At 50.4% G+C, this 19,916-nt stretch overlaps 1 protein-coding gene across 1 annotated transcript; it reads left to right on the plus strand.

Annotated features, from left to right (window-relative positions):
- Positions 1–320: 320 nt before the first annotated feature.
- Positions 321–16,079, plus strand: SFT2D1 (SFT2 domain containing 1). Its single transcript, XM_065931004.1, has 8 exons — positions 321–451; positions 7,221–7,307; positions 7,834–7,916; positions 9,997–10,078; positions 10,998–11,033; positions 12,508–12,566; positions 14,182–14,211; positions 15,541–16,079. The coding sequence occupies exons 1-8, from the start codon at positions 389–391 to the stop codon at positions 15,578–15,580; spliced, it is 480 nt and encodes a 159-aa protein (XP_065787076.1). The 5' UTR covers positions 321–388; the 3' UTR covers positions 15,581–16,079.
- The last annotated feature ends 3,837 nt before the right edge of the window (positions 16,080–19,916 follow it).

Consider the following 19,916-nt stretch of genomic DNA (forward strand, 5'->3'; position numbering starts at 1 on the left):
ATCCACGTTCGGGGGCCTATTCATCCAACCCAGCGGCCGGGCGCTTGCCGGGTCCCGACTCCAGGGGGTGGGGGGTAGACAGCGACGGCTGAACCCGAGCGCAGCTGACTCCCACTCTTCGCGTTGCAAAGTAGCCGCCTCGTCTCCGGGCGTGATGGGGGCGGGTGGCGAACGCAGCACCGACACCCCGCCCCCCGCAACCGCAGGGACCCAGACCCACGAGCGGCCGAGCCCGGCACGCATGCGCACGCCGCTAGGTCGTCCGCCGGGGGCGGAGCCGGAGCGCCGGAAGCTGGAGGCCGGGACTTCCGGCAGGCCGGAAGAGTCTCGACTTCCGGGTTTTCTCAGTGGGCGAGAGAGGGGCGGGCAGGGCGCCGCGGCCGCGGCCATGGAGAAGCTGCGGCGGGTCCTGAGCGGCCAGGACGACGAGGAGCAGGGCCTGACCGCGCAGGTAGCGAGCCGGCGCCGGGGGCGCGCCCGTGCCGGGGCGGGCGCGCGGAGCTGGGCCATGGGCAGGCGCCCGGCGCCTCCCGGGAGAATCTGGGGAGCCATCCAGGTGGGCGTGGCGTCCCTGTGGAGTCTGCGGGTGCTCGTGTCGAGGCGCCTCTCCCCCGCTGTGGCCTTGAGACCCTCAGGAACCCGTTTCGCTGCCCGTCACCCTCCCCCAGAGAGCCCGCCCGACCCCGCGCCGCCGTCCCCCAGCCTCGCCGGGTGCTCCGCGCCCGCTGTGGACTCTGAACCCGGCTGGCGGCGCGGTAGGCGTGCGGGTGCCCGTGCTGCAGAAGCGGGAACCGTGACGCTCCGCCGCCTCTGTTAGCCCCTGTAGTTAAGGGAGGTGTGAGTGTGTCTAGTCTTGTGGAAGGAGGGAGACTGGAGGGAGAAAAAAAAAACCCAGATCATTGAGAAGTGAAATAATACGGAATCTAAAGCTGTCTGTTGAACTCCATTAAGAGATTTAACAAAAAACAAAAAAACCCTTGTCTCTGTGGCTTACCCACGAGACTCGATCAGGGTTACTTCCTCTAGTTAGAGGGTTAAAAATAGTTCAGCAGGAACTGTTCTGTAAGTATCTGTGTTACTTGACTGCAGACAAATTCATTCTTGCCTGTCACCGAAGTGGAACATTTAAAAGGATGAGGTATTACAGAAGGACCTTTTATTTGTCCCCTCTCCTGTCCTAACTTCCTTCCTTGTGGTCATAATTGTTTTGCACCTCTAGTGAACAGGATTCTGGACTATTCTGTGAGGGTTCAGAGACTAAAAGCAAAGCATCTGCTCTAAGTGAACTCTGTAACCAGTTTGGCATATCATAACCTTAACATAAGAACCGGTCAATGGTGATATGAGAAACGTCCATTAGGCAGCAGTGGCTTGCCCAGCTCATTTATTGAATTACTATTTTCTTCCCTTTTTGCTCCAGATCTTTTTGCCATACAAACAGCAGCCCTAGCAACATGCAGCTATTTCAATTATTTGATTATTCAATTTAATTTTTTTCAATTCAATTACTTAAATTAATTAGAATTAAATAAAATTTAAAATTACTTGCAGCCACACCAGCCACCTTTCAGGTGCCGGCTAAGCATGGAAGTTAGTGGCTGTTGCATAGGACGTTGCAGGTTTGGGACATGCCACTCAGAAAGTCCTGTTGAGCTGCTCTAAACCTTGGGGACAGGAGGGTGAGGGTGCCTCTCCTCTTGAGCCCGCTCTCTAGAGGGGAGAAAGATTACGTAGAGAAGTCGTTGATGGAAAATGGGAGTGACTGACTGGAAGGGACACGTGCTGTGAGTTCAGAGGAAGTGGTCGTTTATTCATTCAACAAATATTTTGGTACCTACATGTGTTTGGTTCGGCTTTCGCCACATGGAATTTATATTTTAATTGGGGAAAGCCGTTAATAAACAAGTAAATATAAAAATGTGTCAGCCAGTGGTAAGTGCCATGGAAGAAGATTAAGCAGGTTGAGGAGGTTGGGATTGCCTGATTGTGTTGGACAGTCATCCAGGGCATGTCTGTCAGGGTGACATTACAGCATCCCTCCAAAGAGTCCCCAGGGTACCTGGGCAGCTCATGCAAAGGTAGATCCTGAGAACAGTGCTCAGCTTGTGGAAGGCCAGTAAAGAGGCCGGAGTGTCTGGAAGGCAGGGAGAGCGCAGTGCGGCTCCGGATTAGGGACCCAGTGAGGGTTTTATCTTTTACTCTCAGTACGCTGAGGAGCCATGGGCAGAGCGGGGATGTGGCTGACTTGGATTTTGAAGGATCATGCTGGCAGGCCCCTGGAGAACAGACTGGAGGCTGGTCAGAGGACTCGGGGAGTGGTCCTGGGGAGAGCCCACTGGCCAGATCAGGGAGATGAGGGTGACGGTGGTTTAAAGTGAGAGTAGCCAGGCTCTGTAAATGGCTTGAGTGTAGAGCTGGTGGGATCAGTGGTTGATGGGTAGGATGTGTGAGTGCTCAAGGAGCCAAGGACGCCTCTGGTTTTGACCTGAGCAGCTGGAGAGAGGGAGTCTCCCTTAGCTGGGCCTGGAAGGTGCAGGTGATGGGGCGGGGAGTGGGGAGAGTCTGGGTGTTGAGTCTGAGATGCCAGCTGCTGAGTGGAGAGGCAGGAAGGCTGCCGGGTGTGAGATGCTGGAGGAAGTACTTGCGATAACCAAGGGATTGTGGGTAAGCAGACAAAAGATAAGGCTCGGGTTTGACCTCTGGGCCTTTCCAGTGTGAGGAGCTCAGGAGAGAGGGGGCAGCCAGGGAAGAAGGGGGAACCTGGAGAGGGCGAGGGCGGGACAGAGACCAGTTGATCAGTTCATGTGAGAGCCAAAACTGAAGGGGCTCACTCAGCCGTCAGTCACTTTGGCCTCTGGCTAAAGCCGGAGGACACGCCAGCTGCCTTGGGCTCCGTCTTCCCCTAACAGTGGGTGTTGATCAGGGATCTGGTAGGGCAGCGAAGGCCAGGGGTCAGGCAGATTTATGGCCTCCGAGGTCAGGGGAGAAGGGCAGGGACTGAGGGGTGAGTCCAGGGGGCCCCTCCCCTGCTGCCCAGCTCTCCTGAGGGCCTCGGGGCTGGGAGTGCAGGAGGGTGGAAGGACAGGCCGGCTGCCCATCCCTGACCGCAGGCAGGGGCTGTGCACCAGGCATGCACTTTCTCCCAGCTCCTTTTAACCAAGAGCCAGACACCTCGCCTGGCACTTAACACAGGTCCCCAGGAGCCCCCAGGTATTTGTTGAGTGAGTCAGGGAATGAAGGAGCAGAGGCTGGAGGGTGAAGTCATGCTTTCTGTCTGTTTAAGATGGAAGAGGCTTAAGCCTATTCTGTCCTTGATGGGAGAGGGAGGGAGCGGTGTCTCCGAGGCCACACGGCTCTCTGTTGGCCTTGGGGAGAGAAGCCGACTGGGTCAGGTTCCTGGGAGGTCAGAGGGCGTGGCATCTGAAGCCCTGGTGGCCAGGTTGACCTCTGCCCTCTGTGGTGGTGGGGACAGGAAGAGGTGAGGGTCCCAGGCAGCATGGTGGTGGGCAGGCGTCCGTTCTCTGCAGGAGATGGAGGAAGCCCAGGGAGGAAACCCTGGCGCCAGCAGAGGCGCCGGCGGAACTGGAGGTGGAAGTGGCAGTGGGGCAGAGTGGTCAGCGGTGGTGGAGTGGGAAGGCCGGGTGCCGTGGACGGCCATGTGCAGGGGAGGCCCAGCAGGCCGGGGCCAGGGCCCTTGAAGTGCAGACGCCTTGGTTTGATGCCCTGTCGTGCATGACTCTGCCCAGAGGACGAGGAAGGAAGGCTTGAGTCATGAGGGGGTGTTGCCAGGTGGATGGAGAGAAGGGGTACCTTTGCTGTCTTATTGAAGCGAGGCACCCTGCCATTTGTTCTGGAAAGGGGGGATAGCGGAGCGGTGAGGTGGGAGCCCAGGGGCACATCACGGCTGGAGAACAGTGGCCGGGGCTTGGACGTGGGCTCATTTCAGGGTGTGAGAGACCCTGGGCCCCCGAGAGGCGAGGAGCAGAAAGGCTGGGCTGTCAGAGGATGCAGCAATCAGCCCAGGCTCTGCCAGGAGGGGCAGGACCCCCACCAGGTGCGGTCCTGGTGAGAGAGGGTGACCCAAAGAACAGGAGAGGACCGACCCGGGAGAGGGATCCCGAGGGGCTCGGGGCGCGAACCCGGAGGGAGGGTGTGCATGCCTGCTTCCCCTGCCATTGTCCCGGCGGCTCTGTGTCCTCACCGTCTCTGCAGGCGCGGCTCCTGGGAGCCCAGTGCTGTTCAGTGCCCTTGACGTGGGTCGTGGCCCAGGAGGTGGGCTCCGGCTTCCGCTGTTGCCTCATGCAGGCGCCCGCCTCCTGGCTCCTCCATCCCTGTGGTCCGTTCCTTCACCTGCAGTACTGGTGCTGCCGGGAAGATGTTCTCCTCCATTGTTTCCAACTCATTTTTTTCTTTTTAATGAAGTTCTAGTTGCAGGTGTTGTTGATTTCTTGCAGCATAAAGGGGACACCAGAGAACAGGAGGGTCGCTCCCGCTTCATGAGATTTACTCTTTGCTTCCTCTCCCTTTGATAACAAGTGAGATGACTGGTGGCAATTTCAGTGTGTGTTTCTCTTCTAAGACTCAGTGTATGAGGTGGAAGCACTTGCTGCTTTTGCTGGGCCCCTTCCTGATCCAGGTTGGACCGCACGTCGCATCTCCCCGCTCATGCCCACGCCGTCTGTCTGCGGGCTCAGGACTCCCTTTGTCTCTCGTGTGGACAGGGCAGGGCCTGGTTTTTGGCACTGTGGATGGACATTGTAGCGTTTTCCCAGCGTTACAATGGGAGATAAGGACCCTGTGATATGTTTCTGTGTCCTGGACCATCTGCACGGCTTGCGACAAGTCATTTGCTTGTGGATCGAATATTCCAAATTTGCAAATGGAAAGAATTTGTCTGGCAGATGACAATAAGAGGAAAAATATTTGCTGTTATACAAAGAACAGAGCTCAAAACCAAGTCAAACAAAGACAGCAGGGTGATTGAAACTTGAAAAAGAAAGTGAGAACAGAGGCTGAGTCCGCTCACTCCCTGCTGATTCCCCACCGCCCCCCCATCACCATGTGTCTGCCCTGACCACTGAGACACCCTGCCCCGGGACACCGTTTCTAACCTTTCCCAGACCAGCAGATCGTTTCCTGTGCATGTGCCGTCTTCAGGGCTCATTCTCTCCCATGTGGTTAAAATGTGCTTGATGTGTATTCTTCCTGATCAGAAAAAAAAGAAATTTTAGATGTTGTTACAGGCAAGTCCATCCTTTGTTTACAGTGGTTAGTTTTCATATAAACAGATGACGTTGCTACAAACAAGATTGTAAAGCAGATTTTTAAAAAACATTTAAAACGTGTTTAAAAAAAAGTGATGGATGTTACGTTGGCGGAATCTTGATTTAGTTGTTTTTATCTACTTTTCATGCTACATAAGGATTCACAGACTAATATGTTGAGGTAAGGAATGTAGACAAAAGTATTTTCAGCTTTTGCATACAAAACTTTCTATTTTTGCTTCCTTATTCTTGAAAATATGTTATAAGCATGTGGTCTTTTAAGTATATGGTGATAACACGTTAGAAATTTAAATTTTGGAATATAAATCCTTATTGTATATTTCTAGTTTTTTGTGAAACAGTCAGTGTTGATACTTTTTCAGCCTTATTGGGAAATAAATTTTAATAGTGTATTTAGTAATGTAAATATGTATTTACCATTCGCAACCATGTAGATGAACCTAGAGAGTGCTGAACTTAATGAAGAGAAAGACAAATACTATGTTACAGTAGTCCTGATTCCACTTGATTCTGACATTCTTGATTCTTTCACATGATTCTGAATCATTCCACCTGATTCTGTCCTGATTCCACTTATACTTGGAATCTTAAAAAGTATGGCATATAACCATATGTTATATGCCAAACAGGTACTGACCAAACAGAAACAGACTCACAGGTATAGAAAACAAACCAGTGGTCACCCGTGGAGAGGGTACGTGAGGGCACGAGAGAGGGTCGAGGTAAGAGATGCAAACCGCTGTTTGTAAAATAGATGAGCAACCGAGACACATTGTATAGCACAGGGAAATTTGGCCACTGTCCCAGTAACTTCAGAGGGAATATAATTTATAAAAATAGTGGATCACTGTGCTCTACACCTGAAGCTAATAAAATGTTACAAACCGACTGTACTTCCTGTGAAGAAAGTGTAATCAGTACTGTATGCAGACTGTTGTATGAGATATGTGGGGTACGCGTTTCCCATATGATTTGGTTAGAATGTACATGACATCCTAGAATGTTTTTGCTCCAGAGTGAGTTATCATTTCAAAGAACGTTTTTTTTTTAATAATTTAGGTCTAGGAAATGCAGGCTTTTGTGAGTTGGTTTCAAACGATCTTTTTGTAACTGAAGTTGTCGGGGTACCCCATGGCAGAGCCTGATGGCGGCACCCCAGGTCCTGGCTGCTGGGCGGATGTACCCGCTGCCCTTCAGCTCACAGTTGTCCCCTTGGGCTCACTCTGGAGGTTCTGAGGCACCCTGGGCCCTCCTTGCAACCCGCGCACCCCCCCCACACACACACACCCTGCAGCCAGAGCAGCTGATGGGAGGTGGGTTCCAAAAGGGCAGCGGGCCTCACGGCTGGACGGACAGTGAGGTGCGGTGCGGTTTTCACCGAGCGCAGCTGAGGTCACGGCCCCGCCCAGTCCCTCCCCTTCTCTGCCCAGCCTCCCTGGGTCCTCAGGGCTTCCCCTGGGAGTGGCTCCTGCAGGACCGTCCGTCAGGCTCTGCGTGTAGGAATGTGGCCCAGACGGCCTCAGACACACAGACAGAAGGTGTGTGTCCCAACCACCTCAGCTCTTGTCAGCTGCTTGCCCGTCTTGTTTCCTCTTTCCCTGGTTTTTAACCAGCGAGCAGTTTATAATGTGTCTCATCGCGTGTGTCGTTTCGTCCGCAGCAGTGCTCCCCCGTCCCTAACAGTAAGAGTTTTCCAGACACAGTGCTGTCATCTCACATGCAGAGGTGACAGTGTCTCCAGGACGGCCCGATCCCCAGACTGTTTGCATGCCCCTTCACAGCCGCGGAGTCCTCACATTCTTAAGCCACACTACTGTGTGCAAAGTAGAACAGTTCATCATCTGTGTTAGAGTGGAGATTTGCCTTGATGTCATGTAAAGCATCAGGCTGGCCGCATGGTGATGAGAAAACATGTTCTGATTCCCCTTCCTTAAGGTCCTCGATGCCTCGACGCTTAGCTTCAACACCAGGCTGAAGTGGTTTGCCATATGCTTCGTCAGCGGCATCTTCTTCTCCATCCTTGTGAGTTAGAGCTTTATGTTGCTTGATAATTTCTGCTTCGGGTGAGACTAAGCATCCCATTTACCTGGACTGTTTCGACGGACTCAGTCACTGAAATAAAGGGGTAGAGGTCAATAAAGAGATGTAGAGACTAGATGTTTAGGGGGTTTATGGACTTAAAATAATGTCACTGAAGAAAAACCACTGTGTGTGAGGAGAGTTGCAGTCAGTGATTTAGAAGACTTTTTACACTTTGTAACTTGTCATTTATAAAAAGAATACTTAAGTAGAATGAGATTTATTTAGATATATAAAGAAGATTATGTAATAGCTCATTTACATAGACATATGCAAATAGGCATAAGGTTCAAATTAGCAAATAACATTGAAAATTAACTACTTTTTAAGGAACTATAATTAGAGACCATATGTTAACACATTTATACTTAAACTTATTATATACTATTAATATTATAGTAGCAGATTTATGTTTTAATCTGTTACAATGGTAAAATTATTTTTAAATAACTGTAACATCTTAACTCAGGGAACTGGATTGCTGTGGCTCCCTGGAGGCATAAAGCTTTTTGCCGTGTTTTATACCTTTGGAAATATTGCTGCATTAGCCAGGTATGTGTGGAAGTTTGGCTTCTCAGAATGTTTTGTTTGCTCTCATTATCAAAATTCTCTTTTCTAACAGGATATATTTCTGTCGGTGTATCCGTATCGTGGTAGCTTAGTGGACTGCCCTGGTGGCGCAGACGGTAAAGTGTCTGCTTACAATGCGGGAGACCCGGGTTCTATCCCTGGGTTGCGAAGGTCCTCTGGAGAAGGAAATGGCAACCCACTCCAGTACCCCTGGCTGGAAAATCCCATGGACGGAAGAGCCTGGTGGGCTACAGTCCATGGGATTGCAAAGAGTCGGACACGACTGAGCGACTTCACTTCACATACGTGTCATGAGTTCAGAAGTCACACTCAGTAAACACTTAGGCTCCTGCTGTGTGCCAGCTGCCATCACAGTGTCGATGGGGAAAAGAGCCAGCATCTGGAGGTGCTGCCTGTGTGCCAGGCACTGTCTGTCACCCCTCCATTATACAGCCCGGTGTAGGAACACGAGAGAGGAGGCGGGCAGTCCCTGGGGAAGTGCCTAGTGAGGTGACCAGGCTGGGGTCCCCCCCGACAGCCCTCCGGAGTCCTGGCTCACAGCTGCCTTGTGATGGGGACGGTCAGATGCCCGGCCGCCCAGCAGGTGCAGATCCGGGGTGGCAGCGGGGTCGGGTGGGGCCGTGTGGGGCAGTGACTCCGAGGACTGGGCACTGAGCATCAGGGGGTCCTCTCTGAGGGCCTCGGGCGCATCTCAGGGGTACTGATGTAGCTGTCACATCTGTCAGCTCTCAGCATTCAGAGGTGAGCCCCGTCTCCTCGGGGACGTTCCAGATCAGAGGTGGTGGCGAGGGGACAGGCGTCAAGGGGGGGACTTGAGGGGGAACTTGAGGAGGATATCGAGGGGACTGAGCTCCGTCAGTCTCGGGGCTCATCCGGCTCCTCAGACCACAGTCTGGAGGAGCCTCGGGGAGCGATGTCACACTGTTTTGCTATTAGAAGCTCTACACTGGCAGTGCTCCTGGAGTTGATTCCACTGTTCATATGTGTCATGTGCGTCGAGATAAGGAGACAGTCACTGAATTGGCCCGTGCTGAAAACACGCTGCCTTGTCCTCCTGGGCCGGCCTCAGTGGTCGTGCTGCCCCAGAGCTGAGAAGTGACGCTGTGAACGACTGTGAGAGCCATTCCTGTGTCATGGAATACACAAAAGATTAAAGTTTCCCTCTAATTCTTGTTATTCAGTCGCTCAGTCGTGCCCACCTGTTTGTGACCCCATGGACTACAGCACGCCAGGCTTCCCTGTCCCTCACAATCTCCCAGAGTCTACCCAAACTCAAGTCCATTGAGTCAGTGATGCCATCCAACCATCTCATCCTCTGTTGTCCCCTTTTCCTCCTGCCCTCAATTTTTCCCAGCATCAGGGTCTCTTCCAATGAGTCAGCGCCTCACATCAGGTGGCCAAAGTATTGGTATTTTAGCTTCAACATCACTCCTTCCAATGAATATTCAGGACTGATTTCCTTTAGGATTGACTGGTTGGATCTCCTTGCAGTCCAAGGGACTCTCAGGAGTCTTCTCCAACACCACAGCTCAAAGGCATCAGTTCTTCTACGCTCAGCTTTCTTTACAGTCCAACTCTCACATCCATACGTGACTACTGGAAAAACCATAGCTTTGACTAGACATACCTTTGCTGACAAAGTGATGTCTCTGCTTTTTAAAACCTCTGTCTAGGTTTGTCATTGCTTTTCTTCCAGTGAGCAAGCGTCTTTTAATTTTGTGGCTGCAATCACTATCTGCAGTGATTTTGGAGCCCAAGAAAATAAAAGTCTGTCAGTTTCCATTGTTTCCCCCTCTATTTGCCATGAAGTGATGGGACCCCAATGCCATGATCTTTGTTTTTTGAATGTTGAGTTTTAAGCCAGCTTTTTCACTTTCTTCTTTCACCTTCGTCAAGAGGCTCTTTAATTCATCACTTTCTGCCATAAAACAGATTTAGTGAGATTGTTTAATTAAGCTGACAGGGTTTGTTTTCTTAAAAGCACTTATTTTTACATGGACCAATTAATAGATCTGTCTCTCATTTCTTTTGTTTCAAATAGTACATGCTTTTTAATGGGACCTGTGAAACAACTGAAGAAAATGTTTGAAACAACGAGATTGCTTGCAACAATTATTATGCTTGTAAGTAAATACTGATCATTTAAAAAAAACTTTCATAGGAGGGTTTTTTTTTTTGGCATTATTTATGAGTTATCACCTACTTGTGTACAGAGGAACTCATGTTATACTTCCTTTGCTGAATGTAATAGTCGCATTCTTCAGGCTATGTGTTTGAAGAGTTTGGATTATGCCGCATTACCTGAATGATTGGCGGGGGGAGTCCTGGTTTCTTCGGCGTTCTCTAAAGCGTAGCGCCGGGTGTTTCAGGTGGGAAGCAGGGCTGCACGTGTTTCATTCTCCAGCCCTGTACGCCTTTCTTACTGGACCACTGTACGGACGTTTTGGAGGGTGGGGCTGGAAGGTCGGGTCCCCTCTGCGTCCACCTGCGTCTTCTCTGGGAGAGTCCCTGGGCTCTCGTCCCTCCCCTGTTGGACTGTGGGACAGACCCCCGTTCTCCATCTTCCGCCTGTGCCCCTGCTGTCTCCTGCTTGTGCTTTTCACTGCTTTGGGGACGGGGTGTGGCATGACAGTGCTCTCTCTGTAGGAGATAATTGCAGTAGGCTCCTTATGTAAAGCTAAGTAGACTAGGACTCACCATCCATTAACACTTGTACCAAATACGGTGTCGGTGGTTTGAGTTACTGAACGTGAACATAAGCATCACACATCCCTGGGAACAGCTATTGTCACTCACACATTCGTGAAGCAGTCTCTGTTGGCTGAGTCAGCAGATGACTCCTTACGTGTTTCCAGTTTGCCAGGGAAGACTGCAGTCACAGACTTTAAAATAACACTCAGGGAATCCATAAGGACAGTTAGAGTAAGCCGCGTCACTAATTTTGCCGTGTGGTGTGTTATGCACATGAATGCAGAATGGTGTGCGCGTTTTTGTCGGCTTTTGAAAAGACTCACACTCGGCCCTTTTCCTTCCCCTCCCTAGCTGTGTTTCGTGCTCACCCTGTGCGCTGCTCTTTGGGTAAGTGACCTCGGCCGTGTCTGTTTTCTGCTGTGTGGACCCTCACCAGGTAAAGTGTCGTCACACCGCCATCTCAGAGGAGCTCCAAGGCTGATTTCTTAGAACCCACCGAAGGCTGGTGCCCTTCAAGTCATGTGTGTGGCATCCAGTCAGTGGCCAGACTGGCAGGGGAGCCTGCCACCTGAACGGATGGAGGCGAGGTCCTGCCTGCTTCCAGGTCAGGGCGGCCCCGGCATCAGGGCGCCTGAGGGGCCCTCGCTGAGGGTCTGCCGCGCTGTGGCGCTCAGGCAGGGAGGGCATCGAGGGCTTAAGGGGCCCCAGCAATGAGAGAGGGCCAGAAGGCAGGCCAGACAGAACAGCGCCAGGGACAAAAGGACGCACTCTTGCCCACTTACAGCTCTTCAATAGCCTCTAGAGAAGCTGCTTTTTACAGCTGCTTACTTCCTGATGCTCCTGATCCTTCACTGTATGTACATATTGTTCCTGATCTACTTCCAAAGGGGACTGAGGTGGTTCTTGAGCTCCCAAGAACACAGCGCATTTCAAAGATGATGGGGTGGTATATAATACACTTCAGAAATGTTCCACCAGAAGTGTTCTGAGTTTAATTTTAATGATATAAGGATCAGGCTTTAGTTACACAAGAATTCACTAATACCTCATTTCCCAATTGTAACTTAAAAGAATTTTGTTAAGCAATTTTTGCATATCCCTGTGGGAAATTGATTTCTGATGTGGAATGGTCCAGCAGTCTGTTTATAAGCAGTAGATTAAAAATAAGTGAAGAAGTAAATGTAAAGATGGATACATTCTAAAAATGGATCATTTTAAAACAGCAATGGAAACTGTTTATATTATTCCAGAAAGATCACAATAAAGTACAGTTTTACTTCAAAAAGTAACTCAAGGAAAGAAAGAAGTGCCGATGAGTAAGATACATAAATTCCACATAGGATACAGATCTGCTAACCAAGTGGGCTTTTCAATGCCGATTTTATTACTTATTTTAAAATATTTGGCTGTGGCGGGTCTCAGTTGTGGCACAGGAGATCCTAGTTCCCTGACCAGAGGACCAGGGATTGAAACCCAGGCCCCCTGCATTGGGAGCAGGGAGTCTTAGGCACTGAACTGCCGGGGCAGTCCCTTGATTTTGACTTTAGGAAAGTTTGCCTTCACTTAAAAGGCCTAACATCAAAGAGGTTTAATACTTTAAGCCTGTGCACAGTTATTTCATTAACATTTAATGCCATATATTTAGCAGCATTTGAGTAAATGGAATCAGAATTCTAGAAAGAAAGTACAATTTGTGGATATTTAATTTTCAGATTTACTGAATCTTAAATTTGTCATACTAAAACTTAATGAAATGAATGGAGGTATCAGTTACGTCGTTTGAAAGGAAGGAATTAAACTAGGCTGTGAAAAATATTTTAAAATGCTTAACTGGTTATGTCTTTGTCTTTGCTGTTGTCAGTGGCATAAGAAGGGGCTGGCCGTATTATTCTGCATATTGCAGTTCCTGTCGATGACCTGGTAAGTCTATACTCATTGTAAAGGTGGTTTCCTTAGCAGTGTTAAGCATTTAGTTCCGAGCCTGTGAGCCTAGGGAGGTCATTGGTGAGGTTCTCCCTGCCCCGGGGGAAAGGGCCTCCTGAAGGGTCAGGCGCCTGAGGTCTGTGGTGTGTCCGGGGTTGCGGTGATGGGATGGGCGGAGGCTCAACATAGGAGAGCTGCAGAGAGGCGGGGCCGCGCTGACCTCACACGGGGAGGCGGGGCCGTGCTGACCTGCCACAAGGCACTGTGGGGCCACGTTGACGTGTTACACAGGAGACGGGTTCGCGCTGAGATCAGGGCCATGGGGCCGCTCTGACGTCACACGAGGAGTCGGGGCCGTGCTGACATGTCACACGGGGCTGTGGGGCCGCACTGGCGTCACGCAGGGAGGCGGGGCCGTGCTTACACGTCACAGGGAGGTGGGGCCATAGGGCCACTCTGACGTCACACGAGGAGGCGGGGCCATGTTGACGTCACACGCGGCTGTGGGGCCGCACTGATGTCACGCAGGGAGGCAGGGGCGTGCTGACATCAGACACTGCTGCACGCTCTTCCATGCTTTGTGAGCGAGAAAAGGCCAGCAATGCAAGGGGTGCTACCCGCATGTGTGAACGCAGGCCAGCCACAGGCTGAGCCCGGGGGAGGGCGGGGACCCCTCGCTTTGTGCGGTGTTGCCGAGCACCTGCAGAGCGAGTTCGTCCCTGTGCCGCCTCTGGCCCTGAGCACTCGCTGCGGCCCTGTCTCCCCGTCTCCCTGCGGCTTCCGCCCCTCCGCCCGAGTGCCCGGTCCCTGTTGATGGGCTGTCCCCTTCGCGCAGCCGCGGTCAGGTCTGGGCGGCACCGAGGGCCGGGTGAGTATGTGATTGATAGAACGTGTCCCCCTCGCATGCTTCCGGGTCAGACCAGAAAAGGGCTTCTCACTGACAGAAGGCCTTTCAGAGTGTTCTTCCTTTCTTTAGAGCTGGCTCGTTTGCGTCCTCTAAGAGTCAGTAAACCCCTTCCTGGCTTCGCTGTTTGACATCTTGATGTCGGCCAGTCTGGGATCAGGGTGTGTGTTGGTGCTATTCCTACGTTTCCGCTGAGACAGAATCAGCACGTGTTGAAGGCACTTCTCTGCTTGTCGCGACAGAGCTTTGAGATGCCTTCCTCTTTTTCAGTGACATGGAAAATTTTAAATCTCTGTTGCTTTCTATTAATACGTTGCTTTTTATTGCTGATATGTACTTAACGATTATTTTATCCTTGAAGGAGAGTGTAGTTTGTTATTTTATAGTTTTTTTAATAACTTAAAAGGAGTAACCTATTACAACAAGTTCAGACTTCAGCAGGCATCAGAAAACTTAAGAGTTAGTTAAAAACACAGATTGCTTATTAAAAACAACAGTTTTTCATTAAAGAGGTGTGGGGGTGGGCCCTGATAATTTACCTTTTTAGCAAGTTCCCCAGTGATGCTGTATGCTGTCTGGCTCATGCTCTGAGAATCACTGTGTAATATTCTGCTCCTTCCTTTTTTTATGCTGTTAGAATATGGCCATTTGGCATAAAGAAAAATGTCATTTAGATTAAATTTCAACATTCTTGAATTTTTCTTCCAGGTATAGTCTGTCATACATCCCATATGCAAGGTGAGCTTGTTTGAATTTCATCCTGTTTCTGCTTCTCTCATTCTTTTTACAAAGATGCGTGAATTTTAGTAATTTTCATATTAAAATATGATTTACAGGGCTGTTTTTTTTATTGACTTTGAGCCTGTTCCCAAAAGGAAATGAGTTTTTAAGTGAGCTCAATAGAAGCTTGCCACATAGAGTAAAACGCATGTGAACACGGGCCACGGGCTGGGCGCTGACTGCAGATGTGGCACCTGAACAGCTGCAGGTCGGGGGTGTTGGCGAGGGGTCCTGGATCCTTCCACGACTAAACCCCCAGTAGACAGGAAGCGAGGCTGACGCATAGATGTTTGTGTTAAGCCAGGAGAAACATGTATTCTGTATGTTGAGGTAACTGCCATTTTTTAATTTTTTTTTTTTTCCAGAAGAATGTGTTTAATGTAATTGTGGAGGGAAAAGCAAAACTAACTGCAGGCTTAAGTGTAACAGGTTCAGAAGCATATTCTGTTGAGGCACAGCTTCTTCATGAAATCTGGAAACGTAGGTTGTATGTGAAAACAGCAAAACTGTATGCCTAATAGAACAGTGAAGGAAGTTGGTAGAAATTCTGTTTTTATTCAAACGGGTGAGTCTTTCTGACGAACACTTAAAAGGAGAAAAAGCAAACCAGGGTGACCTAGAACAAGAGCCAGCCCTGGGGACCTTAGCTGGGAGGGCTCCTGCTGTCCCTCAACAAGGCGGAGAGGCGCCCTGGAAACTGTCCACTCCGCTGCAGCCGGAGCGCACAGCCAGCGCAAGGCTCACAGCCAGGGCGAGGCGTCGCTCCCCAGACGTGTCGGACCTACGCCTCCGGCTTGTGCTCGCCCTGAACAGTTTTTATAACAGTGATCGCGTTGAGACTGTCCTGCAAGGTGAATGAGGTCTAACACGTTAATTTTTTTTTTTTTTTTTGGAGTTCTTAGAATGTAGTTATAAACATTTTTGTTTTATTTAATTTTTTTTTAACATTTTTGTTTTAAAATCCTGTTCATTATTTCTTTTAAAAAATTTGTTTTTTGGGATTTTTTTTTTTCCCCACAAGAAAATTAGCAATAAGTGCTGGTTAAGATTTCTGAGTAAATAAATACCATTTCAGCAACTAATAAGTTATTTCCGTGTCTCAGTTCTTGATTTCAAGTGACACTCAAGAAAGTTTTAGTTAATCAGGAAATGCGCTGGGGGTGTTCCACTGAGTTCTGATGGAAGAAGGTGATGGTGCCTTTGTCTCTTGGCAGGAATCTTTTTGCAAGTTCACTCTGGAGGCAATATTATGTTGTTTCTCCTCTTTTCTTTTTTCTTTTTCACCAGGGATGCAGTAATTAAATGCTGTTCTTCTCTCCTGAGCTGAAAGCTGTTTGCAAAGAAGGAAACTGTTTGCAAAGACCTTTTGGAAGTTGGTGTTCTGTTTTTGGTGCAGTGTCCTTTTCCTGATACAGTGATCACTCCAGAACAACTGCACTGACCATCTAAGATCGTTTTGTATACTGATAAAACTATATACCCATTAAACTGTTAAATGCTTGTGACAGTAAATTCATTATGTGCCATTAATACATTCTGACGAGGAGATTTTAATCATTGCCAAGTGTAAATGATTTTTAGCCAGTTTTTAAATCCTTTTTCTAAACAGCATTTGAGATGTGAATATTTAAGGATAAACCTACGCTTCAAGATATATTCAGCTTTTTTGGTGGTTTTTAAGGGTCTACATTTTTAAAATATCCTTTTAAAATAAAAACTTTAAATGTGAAGCTTTTACTTTAAGCTAAACCGCTTTATTGTATGTAATAAAAAATAATATATAAATCTTCATAATTTTGAAATAAACCTACACTTGGAAAAAATAACATTTTCTTGATCAAGTTTGTGATTTTTTTTTCAAGTTTTTGTTTTAAGTGGGTGGTCCGTTGATTCAGTTGAATAAAATGTAGTTTGGACACTTGTGCAATCTTTCTGCAGTAAAACGAGTAAGATCGGATCTCTGTCCTGATAACGGCACTGAGGACAGAGTGGTGAAGGATGGGAAGACCGAGTGACAGAGAAAGCATCTGTTCAGTGTGTTGTGCAGGGCAGGCCTGACAACAGGCGGCCCGGCCAGGTCAGGCGGAGCGGAGGTGCAGGGAAAGCGGACCGCTGGGTCCGGGTGGGGGACCGCCCGGCACGGCGAGGCGCGGACGGAGGAGCCGGCCCACCGGGGACGGAGCGCTGCGAGGCGGGGCTGGATCCGAGAAGTCGAGACAGGCAGATGTTGCCAGCTCCCCTCGCCTGTCAGCTCCCCCCGTGTCCCTGGCCCGTCGCTGACCCGGTGCGTCAGCAGAGCCAGGGCCCGCTCAGGAGGGTGGCCTTCCCGGCCTTGGTGACTGAGCCGGGATCCGAGGGGCTCCCGGGAGGCGTGGGGAGGACTGCTGAGTTGAGGGATCTGCGCAGAGCCAGCACGAGGCCGGGCTGCTGAGCGCAGAGGGGACGCGTCCAGTCCTGGGTGGGTCCTGGCTTCAGCCGAGGCCACGGTCGGAGCCTCGCCTTAGGCATATCCACGAGTCTCCAGAACCGGCCAGAAGCCGGGGGCTGTGCAGAGGACCCCTGGACGGGGCCCGGGGCGGCTGCGGGGGAAGCCGTGCGCCTGGAGGCGGAGCGCGGCCGGGAGACCGACCGATCCCTGAGACAGGCCACAGCCCCGTGGAGTTCTCCGTGCGCACGGGACCCCCTGTCCAGCCAGGCGGCAGCGGTGCAGACGCTCCGGCGAGCCACGCCAGGTCCTACCGGGGAGGAGGGGCCCCACGAGGGACCTCAGAGCCTGGGGGCTGAGTGGGACTCGGGGGACGCGTGTCCCCAGCAGGGAGGGGCGGTGTGAGAGCCCTGCCCAGGCCCGCTGGGCCCTGCCCTAGTGTGAGAGTGACAGACCGTCTGTTGTTAACCACAGACTTCCTCGTCCAACCTTCCCGCATGCTTCTTCAGGGTGGGGTCCCCTTTGGGAGCCAGCGTTTCGTGGTCGGAGGTTCGAATCCTCAGCAGGATCTCCCCCAGGCAAGGTCCTACGGGTGTTCGTTCGCTCCCTAGGCCAGCGGCCTTCGAGCGGGTCCCTGCGCCACCTGGCAGGCAGTAACAGCAACGCTCAGTGTGGCCCGGGTGAGGGACCCTTCCAGCGTCCGCTGGGTAATAGCCCCGACGCTGCACTGTGTACCGCTAGAGAAGGCAATGGCAAACCACGTCAGGATTCTTGCCTTGAGAACCCCATAACAGAATGAAAAGTACCTGATGCGAAGAGCTGACTCATCTGAAAAAACCCTGATCTGGGAAAGGCTGAAGGCGGGAAGAGAAGGGGACGACAGAGGATGAGATGGTTGGATGGCATCACCAACTCAGTGGACATGAGTTTTAGTAAACTCCAGAGGTTGGTGAAGGACAGGGATGCCTGGCGTGCTGCAGTCCGTGGGGTCGCAAAGAGTCAGACACGACTGAGCGACTGAACTGAACTCCGTGTACCGCGAGCTCACAGCGGAGCCCTGGGGTTGCAGACAGGTGATCGCACAAGGATGGAGTGCAGAGCAGCCACTCACTTCTGACCTGTTTGCTGTAGAAAATATCATTCTCACTACGTTTTACTAACTGTTCTTAAAGTCTCGGTTTAAATGCTGAGTAATGACATCAGTAGACTGAGGCCACAGAACAGAAGCTATGTGGGTCCTGAGAGGGTCCAGGGCTCTCGAGACTCACCGGCGCTGAGCACAGACTGTCCAGGGCTCACGCTCCCCGGAGAGAGCCCACCCCGGTCATGTGTGGGCTGCCGGGGCAAAGCTTGGCCTCTTCAGCTGGAAAATGCAAGTATTACTGGTTCTCTGCACACTCTCAACGGGTTTCAATGACGCCATCTAGATAAAGTGGCTTACCACCTTAATGATGGGAAAAGAGAAAGTGTTAGTCGCTCAGTCAGGAAAAGAGAAAGTGTTAGTCGCTCAGTCGCGTCTGACTCTTTGCAACCCCCATCATCTGTAGCCCGCCAGGCTCCTTTGTCCATGGGATTCTCCAGGAAAGAATCCTAGAGTGGGTTAACATTCCCTTCTCCAGGGGGTCTTCCCAACGCAGGGATCAAATCCAGGTCTCCCGCATTGCAGGCGGATTCTTTACACCTGAGCCACCAGGGAAGCCCTAAATGTCTTTCTACTCTCAAAGCCTTTCATCCAATCAGATCAGTGTTAGAAGAAGGTGGTTTTTGTTGATGTTGTTGTTACTGACCAAGTTCTCTATTTCTTATTAATAAAATAGGACTTTTAAAATCCATTAAGAAAAAATCCTTTCTGTTAGGCTGTGCGGGGTCTTTGTTGCTGCCCGGGCTTTTCTCTGGCTGCAGCGAGTGGGGGCTGCTCCCTGGCTGTGTTACTCTGGCTTCTCTCGGGGAGCATGCACTCCAGGGCGAGCAGGCTTCAGGAGCTGCTGCACGTGGGCCCAGCAGTCGAGGCTCACAGGCTTAGCTGCTCCGAGACATCTGGAATCTTCCCAAATCAGGGACTGAACCCACATCTCCTGCATCGGCAGGTAGATTCTTTACCACTGAGCCACCAGAGAAGCCCTAAAATGGGATTTAAAAAAAAAAAAAAAACTAGAGTTAGCTTTCCATGTTTTAAAATTCAGATTTAGTTTTAGTTCTAGATGTTTGAGTACTTTTCACTCTATCAAGTAAAAGCTTTGAATCAAAAGTCAGAAATGAAGTTGAGCCTATGGGAAGAGGGTGTAATTGGAAAGACAGTATTGTTTCCTTTTTGAATTTTTCCTGAACACTGAAGTACATGCCTTAGTAGAACCAAGAACTTGAAAAAAAATTAATGAGGAAAATGAAAGATTTCTTGAAATTATGGCTAGTTTTCTGATACTAATGTGATCACTGGCTGTAATTTAATCCACTGGTAACTCCAAGGTGAGGACCAGCTGAGCAGTGTGTCTGTCTGATAAACAGCACTTGTCCACTGTGGACGTGTCCGTGGGGTCCAGGCGTGAAGAGGCAGCATGTCTGTGGCCCTTCTTTGTGGGGTGTGGTCATCATTCCACAGCCTCTATCATTTTCAGTTCAGTTTCAAACCCGTGGTACTGTAATTTTACTCAAGCGTGGATATACTCTTGGTACTTTATTTTAGTGATTGAAATATTTTCTGCATTTATTTTACTCATCCTGAAAATTTTTTAAAGGGTTGTTGTGATGAAAAGGGGGCTTCCCTGGTTGGCTCAGAGGTTAAAGCGTCTGCCTGCAATGCAGGAGACCTGGGTTCGATCCCTGGGTCGGGAAAATCCCCTGGAGAAGGAAATGGCACCCCACTCCAGGACTCTTGCCTGGAAAATCCCATGGATGGAGGAGCCTGGTAGGCTGCAGTCCATGGGGTCGCGAAGAGTCAGACATGACTGTAGCCACGGCTGGGCTGAGGCTCATCTCCTCCTCCCCCGGGGCCGTGTGCAGTTGGGAGGTGTTTCCACCTGGGAGCCCTGGTTTTCTAGGAGGCTGGAGACAGTCAGAGGGGCAGGGCAGCACGTGCCACACAGCGCATGCATCGCGTGTGTGGATGTACACGGCTGTCCTGACCGTGAGATCCCAACCCACGCTCACCTCCCACCCTCACCCTTCAAGGGTCACTTCCAAAGCATCCTAAGAATTAGGAAATGGGGCTTCCCTGGTGGCTCAGAGGGTAACGCATCTG

The sequence above is a fragment of the Muntiacus reevesi genome, chromosome 3, assembly GCF_963930625.1.
Source record: "Muntiacus reevesi chromosome 3, mMunRee1.1, whole genome shotgun sequence".
In the NCBI taxonomy this organism is placed as follows: domain Eukaryota; kingdom Metazoa; phylum Chordata; class Mammalia; order Artiodactyla; family Cervidae; genus Muntiacus; species Muntiacus reevesi.

Excerpts from the sequence above, each read along its gene's own strand:
- SFT2D1 (XM_065931004.1), top strand. The coding sequence starts at position 389 with ATGGAGAAGCTGCGGCGGGTCCTGAGCGGCCAGGACGACGAGGAGCAG. Across the intron at positions 7,917-9,996 it reads AATATTGCTGCATTAGCCAG|TACATGCTTTTTAATGGGAC; the intron begins GTATGTGTGGAA and ends TGTTTCAAATAG. Across the intron at positions 10,079-10,997 it reads TTGCAACAATTATTATGCTT|CTGTGTTTCGTGCTCACCCT; the intron begins GTAAGTAAATAC and ends TCCCCTCCCTAG.